General features: G+C 45.1%; 1 protein-coding gene across 5 annotated transcripts; it reads right to left on the reverse strand.

The window, feature by feature from the left end:
* Positions 1-470: 470 nt before the first annotated feature.
* On the reverse strand, positions 471-6,328 carry LOC125537302. Of its 5 annotated transcripts, XM_048700598.1 has the most exons (11): positions 4,702-5,281; positions 3,787-3,820; positions 3,614-3,691; positions 3,426-3,527; positions 3,086-3,339; positions 2,788-2,997; positions 2,607-2,699; positions 2,423-2,524; positions 1,794-2,258; positions 1,543-1,707; positions 471-685 (listed from the first exon to the last, which is right to left on the reverse strand). In XM_048700598.1, exons 2-11 carry the CDS (start codon positions 3,812-3,814, stop codon positions 671-673), a joined length of 1,512 nt encoding a protein of 503 aa, XP_048556555.1. In that variant the 5' UTR covers positions 3,815-3,820; positions 4,702-5,281; the 3' UTR covers positions 471-670. The 5 variants fall into 5 exon arrangements, 4 of the variants coding, with proteins under 4 accessions (XP_048556555.1, XP_048556554.1, XP_048556556.1 ...); XR_007295769.1 differs by having other exon boundaries at positions 1,760-2,258; positions 3,787-4,739; XM_048700597.1 differs by lacking the exons at positions 3,787-3,820; positions 4,702-5,281 and adding an exon at positions 5,991-6,328.
* Between the last annotated feature and the right edge of the window lie 3,848 nt (positions 6,329-10,176).

The following is a 10,176-nucleotide window of genomic DNA, read 5'->3' on the forward strand; positions in this document are numbered from 1 at the left end:
CTATGGCAACAATCCTTGTTTTTGTGGCTTTAGGTATGTTGCCACGACCCACTATAATTGTGGCAATAACCTATGACAACAATTCTTGTTTTCATGGCATTAGGCATATTGCCACGACCCACTGCGCTTGTGGCATTAACTTTTGGCAACAAATATTCCAATCGTCGTAACAGGAAATTGCAACATACTTGTTTTGATGGTGACAAATAGGTATCACCACAAGTAACATCTTTGTAGCAAGAAATTATTGCGACAATTTAAACTTTCCGTGGCGATGCTCTATTTCAACAAACTTACTTTGGTGGCGCCAAACTGTTATCGCATCATGAAATTTTTTGTGGCGCCAAACTATTACAACAATATAAAGTGCTCCATTGCAACATCCTAGTGCAACAAAACAGATAGGCGTAGCAACTGAGATATGATGGAACACTATATTTTTAGTGGTGGTAGCATGTGGCAACCAAAAGTGGGTTGTGGTAATAGTCTATTGCAACCGTAAAAAAATACAAGCTTTCAATTACAATATTCAAAACCATACGTATAATATGTAGATTCATACAATTCATAATTCTGATAGAAAATATCCATCAAATAAAACTGAAATGTAATTTAGCCATCCTAATTAACTTCGAAGACTAAACTGCCCGTGATCTAGAGTCCAGTCCAGCTAGTTCTTTGGATCCTGCAACCAAGAAATAAAAAAAGTTCTAGTTAATGAGTCGAACATAACATACGCCATACAATTATGCCAGCTCCATTGTTAAAAACTATTGCTAGACTAACTAGCTAATACTGTGTCAGCAAGCATGTAACTAAGGCATCAGAACAACTATACAAGTGTGAATGGCTAAGGCATAACCACAAGTACATCTACTAAAAGTTTTTTTTCCAGAAAAAAACATTGCTTTTAACTTAACAGTGCTGGGCTGAATCACCCAAAGCACGGAGCAGCCACAAGGGCTGGTACATCAGCCTCCCCATTCCAGTTAGGTTCTAACATCCTATCAAGTCTAGCAAGCGCATGAAAAACAGAGTTTGCCGAGCGACAACATACATTTATTTCATAGTAAGAAAACCATAATTTGAGCGGGTACTTGGTATCCTCAATAACAGCAGCATAGGCCGACGAGTCCACCTTATTGATATTAAGTGCTTCCATCAGGAGTTGCGAGTCCATTTAAAAAACGACCCTCACAACCCCTATATCAGCGGGAAGAGATACTACATGGGACATTGCAGTGGACTCATCAGCGAAGGCATCACGCGCATGATCATGACATCCTGCTCGTGCATACAGAATGGTACCATCATCCGATCATACATCTACTAAAAGCTCCTGCTATTGATTTAAGTTATGACTAGATGTATAGTTTCAGTTAAGTTCATGTCCCTAGCTATCACATATTCGTTTTTTGTTGAAGTTGTGACTCGATGCAGCAACAACACATGGTAAAAGAGAAGAAGCAGCTAGCTAATTATGAAGACCAATGACGTATAAAATGCAGGTGAACATGAAGAGAAAGCAAGGTTGTGACTTACCATTGCTTTAAACATTCGAGATTGCCTTGTTGCAGCTTGTATGAGCGCATTTGAAGAAATAGCAGTCGGCCTTGAACCTGGAGTCTTATTAGGACTAGATGTCTGTGAAAGAATATTTTGCAAGTTTGGATTACTATTTTCTTTGTCAACCCTCTTCGTAGGCACCTGTAAATAGAAGTGCACTTTTAGCAATGCAAGTAAGCAACATAAATCTTACAAGGTCGGAAGCATATGACTGTAATCACCATCACCTGTTGGATTCCCATCTGTTTGCTCAATTCTACAAACTTTGCCATCATGTTTTTTTCCAATTCCAGCCTTGATGTTCGCTCCTCTTGCAACAATCTTTCCCTTTCAGCACGCTCTTCTTTTAACCTCTCCTCAAGTTGTTCTCTCTCAGCACGCTCCAAGTTAATCCTCTCTTGTGTGTTAGCACGTTCAGCTTGTAGTTGATCTTCTAAGTCATTGACCTGCTGGCTGAGCTGAGAGTTTCGCTCCTGGGTGGCTGCTGTAGCACGAGCTTGCTCTTCAATCTGGATACGGAACTTTTCAGAACTAGTTGAAGTTTTGGCCATGTATCCGTACCCACGAGGCTGCGATGACTTGCATTCCAGAGTGTCTTTGCAAGCGGTCTGGAAAATATTGTTTTTCTGCTCACTTGAAAGTGGACCTTCAGTTTCAGCTTGTTTGTTTTTAACCTCTTCAAGTGCTTTGTCCTAAAATGAAAGGAACAATTATAGGTGCAGCATCAATATTGACACTATAAAAGATGAAACAAGAATAACACGGTCCAACGCATGAATAATCGCATCTGATGATGAAACATGCCGAATTCACGTCATTGACTAACTATAGAATAACCAAAAGTCAGTGTACTCACGTAAACTTTCTGGGAATCTGTGTTAGACCATGTTCCATCGTTTGTGTGGGTGAGTTCCCATAGAGCAATACAATCTGGCTCTTCTCCAGTTTCCAAGTTTCTCTGCAAGTAATATAACAATGAGATGCTTGAAACATGACACCATATTTAGCAGCAAGGCATACATATTTAGTTGGACTCATACCTTCTCAAAACTAACTTGCGAGTAAGATTTTGATCCCATTATGTGTTTTGTCTTCTGTTTCTTACGGTTATCGGCGTTCATTTGGCTGTGTTCCTATCAATTCATTGAAACCAGATATAACCAGTGAGACTAGCCATTTGATCTTAACACATAATAGACAAACCGTGATCTTAGAGATAACCTGAAATTTTGAATCAGTGCCAAAGTACTCAATCATCCATTCCCACTCTTCTGGTTGTAAATCTTCTGGCAGATTAGCCAATCTAGCTGCATCTGTTTTGTATGCCTTGTAAGTGGAGCTTAGAGTTGATCGCCAGCCTCTATATCTCTCTTTCGCAATTTTGAGAACTTTTTCTTCTGTTTCTGGTGTATCTTCTAGGTCCCATCTGTCCTGTAAAGCATACAGCAAATAAATATACATAAGCACTGCATTATCGATGGTAAAATAAGATAACACATGTGAAAAATGTTGTACGCACTATCATATCTGCAACAATGAGTCGATGAATGGTAGGGTGAATGTCCGACCACGTCCTCACTCCAATGAGTGGTAACTTTCTTTTCATTATGACTACCACGTCATCCTTGAACGAACGATAGTTCATTCCTACTGTACCACCCAATTTTTCAGAGAATGTAATATTTAGCTTTGCAGATCCATTGGCAAAACGCTTCTTAGATGCTTTAAAACCTTTTAGAACACCTCGCCCTTTCTTCTTCTGTCCACCAGCTTCTACAGCCCAGATCATACAAGAAAAATTGTATTACTCAGCATTAGATTGTAAAAATGATGACATAAATGTAAACGAAAGCAAGTACCATCCTGTAGTAGCGCACGGTTGCGGCGAGCATGGGATGGCCATTCAGCAAGGGAACACATGTCATTAGCAGATACTAGAATGTCAGATTGTTCTGGAGTTCCTGTAAAAGATTTTGTAGTCTTGAAGGTTTAGCTATTTAACCCACACCAAGATTTTATGCATTATAGCAAATGCTAAACAATTTACCAGATTTGGGTTGTCCACGTTGGTTTTTGTATGCCGTTATACTTTCCATCCTTGTTAAGAGAACAGAGCCTTTCTTTACTGCACACAAAAACAATCATGGGACTTAGCATTAACAAAGTATTGATATTCTACACCATTCAGATAGGTGATTATGAAGTAAGGATGTTGTGTACCCGGAGCATCCTCCGTAAAATTCATCATTGTGCCCTTGTGTAGGTAAACCAGACATATGTGAATGGACATGAAAGGCAAAGTATCAGTGATAGTTTCATGAAAATACTACTCTGAATCTATAGGGAAAAAATCCAATGTGACTCGTGTAAGACCAAATATCTATTAAAAATCATCTTATGGTAATCTGAATCAAATGCAATGCAGAGGATGACTAAACCTGGATATGCAGCGGCAAAGCTGCTCATACAACAATCAATTAAGCTGCTTGTATTAGCTAGCTAGCTAGCTTTGTACATACAGAGTACGTCTATATCTTTCAGTTAATGGATCTAATGGATCTAATGTTCAAAAACCAATCTAATGCTCATGACCCCCTTTGGCGTCCAGGAGGAAACAGAGCGAACCAGGAGCAGAGATGGTGGAGAGGTCTGCAGGCATCTCGGGCACGCTGGGGTCGGGTGAGGCAGTAACCAGTGCCTGGCCACCACGTCACGACACCGGCGTGCACAGCCAAGACGGCTGCGGCCATGAACCGGGCTGGGAGGCCCCGTCGAGCACCAGTTCAAGGCCGAGGCGAGCTCCATGGCGGCCAGCCTCCAGGCCAAGGTGAGGCGCTGCGCCGACCCTCCAGGCCGCGAGCGCCTCCGCCGAGGCGGCCAAATCGAGGCGCGATGGGAAAATGCCACTGGCGGCGGCATGTCCCCTGCCCTGACTTCTTTTCTACGGCCAAGCGGCGAGCGGAGGAGAGAAGGGGCAGCCCCTCTGAATGGATCGGGATCGAGAGAGCCGCGCACCGAGGAGGAGCTCGTGGGGGTTTGATCCCGGACAGATGCGGGCGCAGAGGAGAGGGAGGAGGGGGAGATTGAGGAGGACTGGATTTTTCAGCGATGGAGGAGATCAGGAGGAGGACTAACCTGACGCCGTGCACCTGATGTGGTTCATTCTGTTGACGCCGTCATGACGCCGGCAGCACAGATGAACCGAGACGAGAGCTCAGATCCAATCGCCCATGAAGACGCCGTCGTTTGGTCTAGAATTATATATTCGTGGGTTGTTAGGAAGGTATTTAGCGGGAAGCTAATTTTTTGGTGGGAACAAAGACGCTAATTTGGGACCTTTTAGCGGGAGGTTAAAAAATATTGGCGCGTACACCTAAATTAGGTGGTGGGAAAGTAACTCTTTCTGTTTAAAAGAATGCAAATTTGCCATGATGTAAAATGTTTGCCATGGCACAAACATACTGCATGTTAATTGACATGGCAAAATTACCTGGGTGGATTTGCAGTAGTAAGTACAAAAGCAAAATCAAATCTCTTAAAAGTTGCAATGCTTAATGTGGTCATCATCAATCCTACAAAGTCAAAAAAAGGGAAACAAACACATATTTCTACAATCAACTCAAATTTGTTTTTTTACTACTCCATGTGAACATGGCCAAAGTTGTAGTGGTGACATGGCGAAAACTATATTAGAGGCATGGCAAATATATTAGCAAATTTGCCATGGTAAAAAAATATGTGTATGTCATGCCAAAAGTTATGGTGGTGACATGGAAAAAGCTATATTAGAGGCATGCCAAAAGCTATAAAATCCTTTTTGCCATGGCAAAGCAGTGTTCAACAATATATACTTTTGATTCATGGCAAAATCTAGAGAAAATCCGATTCATGATTCGTTTCAAAGCTAGAGTTTGTATGTACTGATCACATGGCAAGTTTACAAAATTTGCACTACAGACTAAATACAGGAGGACAAATGCCATGGGAAATTACTGAATATAATTCTCGCAGGAGGACAAACAACACTAAACAGTGCTAAACACTACACACTAGTTGCCAATTTGCCATATTGTACTAAATATCATGTTCTACACAATTTGCCATGCTCAAAAGAAACTATTCCAGAAAAAATATTGTCAAGATGTACCCAATGTGTACCCATGTGAACCAGAAATCTAAAATCTGCTCGATGCACATATACTATCCCCGATACTCCAACTCCCTGTACAACAAAAGTGCAAAGTTTCAGTGTACATTAAGCTGAACCTGAACCATTCTTTGTGACGAAACTTCCTGTTCTAACTAAATCTGCACGCATGTGCTCTGCTGTTGTGCTCGTCCTAGGTCAGTAGCAGTAGGAGAGCTCAGCTAACGGCAAGGCACATGAGCACAGCTCGGGCGGCTACTAGGAGGCGGCGGAATACCTGGGCTCGGGGTGAATCCCGGTGAGCAGTTCACCATCCGCACATCACTAGAAGAAAATGGCGTCCCCGCCGGCGAGCAGATCCCTATTGGCGCATCGGCGAGCAGGTCGGCTGCGAGCCGCAAGGCCTCGTCCACCTCCTAGTTGACCTCCATGAAGCGCCGCGGCGTCAGCGTCAGCACCTCCACTGCTCTCTCCCTCCGCGCCCCGCCTCCTCGAACAGCACCGCGCCCGTCAGTACCTCCATTGCTTCTCCCCCTTCCGCGTCCCGCAGCCTCGTGCGCCACCAGGCCCCGCCTCCCGGTGTAGGATGACGGCGCCACCGCTTCAGCTGGTCGCCATCGCCTCCCTCGCGCCCAGGGCCTCGTGGACATCGCCATCGCCGCCGGGTTGGAGGTGGGCGCATCGCAGGGATGGTGCGGGCAGCGTCGCCCCGAGCGTGGCGGCCTGGTGCTCGCAGCGGCGCTCGGCCTCGGACCGCGACGGCACCTCACTCCGGTCGGCGAGGAGCTGAGTCGTAGCACGGCAGTACCTGGTGCTCGGCTGTAGCGAACGCCAAATCCCTGGCCCCCTCCGCGGATCCCTCGACCCCTGCCGCCGCGACTGTGGCGGGATCTGGTCAGGGAGGAGCCTCGTCGCCGGCGAAGGCCACTCCTCTCTGTATTGCGTGGCGGAGATAGAGCAGTGTGCTCTGAGCGGTGGAGCAAGGGGAGAAGAAGATAGGATTGATGCTGGCGTTCGGGATGAAGCCTGTTTTAGACTGTTTTACCGAACGAAAACAAAACGTGACGTGTCGGACCTCAGTTGCTATGAGATTCGTGCCTGTAGTCAATGGCACAGAGATTCTAAATTATGGGTTTTTCAGGAGTTAGGAGTTATAGATTCCGAAATTTATTTGCAAAAAGTTATATCATGGTGAAAAAAACACCAAATACGAGTACCAAGCACCTATAAGATGTGCAAAAAAATCACTTAGTGCCGACGGAGAACACTGAAACCTCATTTAATATTGAGATTTATCGTCTTAGGAATGTGTTGTTTCATCTTGGATCTGCACTTAGGTTGGGATATGTCAAAAATTTGTGCCTTGGTCAGTTGGTCAAAGCAGCAAAAAAATGGCTAGTTTAGAACTACAGGTCACAGAAACCTCATGCGACCCTCACTTTAAACTATTAGGTTATACTCTTGTCTCGAAACATAAGTACTGATGAGATGGGTTGATGAGACAGTCGATCTATGTCGGTCCTGATCTAAAATTCCGATCTTGAGATGGGGTGATCTCAGCATCATTCATCTTATCGGACAATCCGTGGAGGGTTCGTCCAAGCCAGAGTAGGTCGAACATAATTATGTCGCTTTTGTTCAAATGATAATCATAGAGATTCAACTATGTAAATCAAACAACCAAACCAATTTTGTTTTGAGATTTATTATGTTAGGACCGGGTCGGAACACCACTGGTCTAGGGGTCGCCGCCACCAACGACGGCGGCGGGGAGGAAGGGAAGAGGGAGGGCTTGGGAGGAGGTGCCGGGGGTGGATGGACGGAGAGCTCGAAAATAGATCGCACGGTCTTGGAAGCTTTCGACGAAGCCGCCCCCGGATTCGTGGGAGACGAGTTGCCCTGAGCCTCAATAGCGGCGGGGAGGCGTCGATGGGAGGAATTGAACAGCCAGGTGACTCTCCGGGACACATGGAAGGTTAAGGGAAATTGGCTGGTCCCAGGACCCGGGTTGTACTTGAATAGAATTACTATCTTCTTTCAAACAGAAAAAGAAAGGGGTGAAAAAATATCCAATTGCCCGTGAACATATTTCAGTAAAAAAAATTGCGTGGACATATTTCAGTAATATACGTTATCCAACCTTAAAAGAAAGTATATACGGCAGAAGAGCGTGTCTGGTCACCCGGGCGATCGAAGCACCCAATGGCGCGACCGACCAGACGACCGGTCTGATGCCACGCGCCCCGGGCGATCGAAGCACCCAGTGGCGCGACCGACCAGACGACCCGTCTGATGCCACGCGCGGCTGAACCACAAAGGAGGGGATCGAAGGAAAGAAAAGGGGCGCGACATCATTTCTGTCACCCCTCAAAAAAGAAAAAAAATCAAAGCGAGAATAGAGACAGGGGAGACACCAAATCGAACCCAGAAAAGAGAAAGGAGAGAGACAGGTCGAAGGAAGAGGGAGGTGAGAAGAGGGTTTCGGGAGGCTCGTGTAACATCCCAAATTTTCAATTTGGAATGTTATACATTAGATCATGCGTATTTTATTTATTGCATTTTAGGTCCGTAGAAAAGTTCATTTTGTTCGGCTCATTTTTAGGAGTCGAGGAAAATTTACTTCATTAGTTTTGGAGTCCGGTAGATTTTGTTTTCTGTGTTTTTCCGAGCGCGGAACTGTTTAAAAAAAAACTGGACCAAGGCCGGCCAGGCCAAGGCCCAGCCGGGCCGAAGGCCACCGCCCCAGGGAGCCGCGCGTGCCTAGCGCTGGCGCAGGAGGCCGCCGCCTCTTGCCTCGCCTCTAATCCGTTTTGGACTAGGGTTAGTCCTTTTCCTTGTTTTGTTTTTCCTAGTCCTACTCCGTTTGCCTTTTTCTTTTAGGATTCCTATTCCTAGTCTATTTCTTGTCTCCTACCCCAAGTCTCCTCACCCCTCCCCAATATAAATACCCAAGCACCCCCCTCTAAATCATCAAACTCAAAGCCTAGAGCTCCACCACACCCCGCGCCGCGCCACTCCTCACCCGTGCCGCACTTTAGCCACCGCGCCGCGCTGCCCTACACCACCGCCGCTGCCGCGCCCTGCGTCACCGCCGCCGCCGCCCTTGTGCCCGCACCGCCGCCCCTTGCCCAACGCCCACGCCGCCGGAGCCCCGTTCGCCGGAACCTCGCCGGAGGTAGCCCCGCGCCGCATCTATTCTTTTCATCGGATCGTTTTCTTCTAATCGTTCCGATTCTTTTCTTCTAAACCGTTCCGGTTTTCTAGATCGGTTTTTCGTTTCGATTTCTTTTCCGAAAACCCTAGATCGGTTTTCGTTCTTCTTTCGGACCGTTCGTCTCAACGAACGTGATCACCGATTCTTTCCCGGTTAATGACGTCCGTTCGTTTAACCATTCTTCGTTTTCTTTCTCGTCGGATTTATTCCGCGATCGCGATCTCAGATCTGATCTTCTTTCTAGTTTTTCTTCTCGCTCGTTTATCGGAATCAGGTGATTCAAGCGCCTGGAGTTTCGTCTTGAAACCGCCGTTCCGTCTAATCAATTTGAACAAGCTTTTGCCATAGTAAAAATTTGACCTAGTTTCAACTTGCTAGAACCGAGTAGTTTTCCGCCGTTTGTTTTCTGTTTCTTTGTTCGGTTCGTTCTTTCTTTGCAACCGGAGTTCTTAAGTTGAACTTTCTGGTTCGTTCTCTTGTTCGAGTTTTCCTGTGCGTTAGATGAGTACTTATTGTGTGCTTGCTTGTTTGTCTGCGATAGATTGACCGGAGTGTGACGAGTAGGTCTATCAAGAGTTTTGAGTGCGAATCATCTTCATCAACATTGCAGGCAAGTTCACACTTAGATCATACCTTTTCTACAACCCAGTTTTATTGCATTAGATCAATCCTCACACATTGCATGATTAGGATCTAATTAAATTGTGGGATGGGAAGTAGATGAGGTAGTACCTATTACCTGGTTACCATGAAACCTTTGGGAGTTACTTCTACGTTTGCTTATTATGCCATGCTATGCTAGTAGACGTGGATTGGGTGAGTGATATCCATGACAGATGTGAGTTTGATAATTTTTAATGGTTTATCTAAGGTGGCAAATTAAACACACATCTGGGTGGATTGAGGCACCTGATGTCTATCAGGACTTGCCTGTTTTTTTTGGACCGCCACCAACGACCTGAACAACAATAGTATGATTATCCCCTCATGTTTCTCTCTGTTTTTTTCATTGCAAGAGCAGCAAATTTAGATTGAAAATACATCACATGAGCATTAGTACTGTGCTATACATAAGGATGCTGATTTTAGTTTGAAAGTAGCAAACTAATTTTCCCTTGCTTGTTGTTTTATCGGTAGCTACTTTCATGTTCTTCCACATCTGCAATAATAAGATGGTTCAGGCAAATAATAAGATAGAAAACCCACGCAAATTTCAAAACTGAATCTGATGAACATGAATGCCGTTCAT

Source organism: Triticum urartu, chromosome 2 (assembly GCF_003073215.2).
Source record: "Triticum urartu cultivar G1812 chromosome 2, Tu2.1, whole genome shotgun sequence".
NCBI lineage: Eukaryota > Viridiplantae > Streptophyta > Magnoliopsida > Poales > Poaceae > Triticum > Triticum urartu.

Excerpts from the sequence above, each read along its gene's own strand:
- LOC125537302 (XM_048700596.1), bottom strand. The coding sequence starts at position 3,856 with ATGTCCATTCACATATGTCTGGTTTACCTACACAAGGGCACAATGATG. Across the intron at positions 3,692-3,786 it reads TTTTACGGAGGATGCTCCGG|TAAAGAAAGGCTCTGTTCTC; the intron begins GTACACAACATC and ends TTTTGTGTGCAG. Across the intron at positions 2,998-3,085 it reads TCATTGTTGCAGATATGATA|GACAGATGGGACCTAGAAGA; the intron begins GTGCGTACAACA and ends TATGCTTTACAG.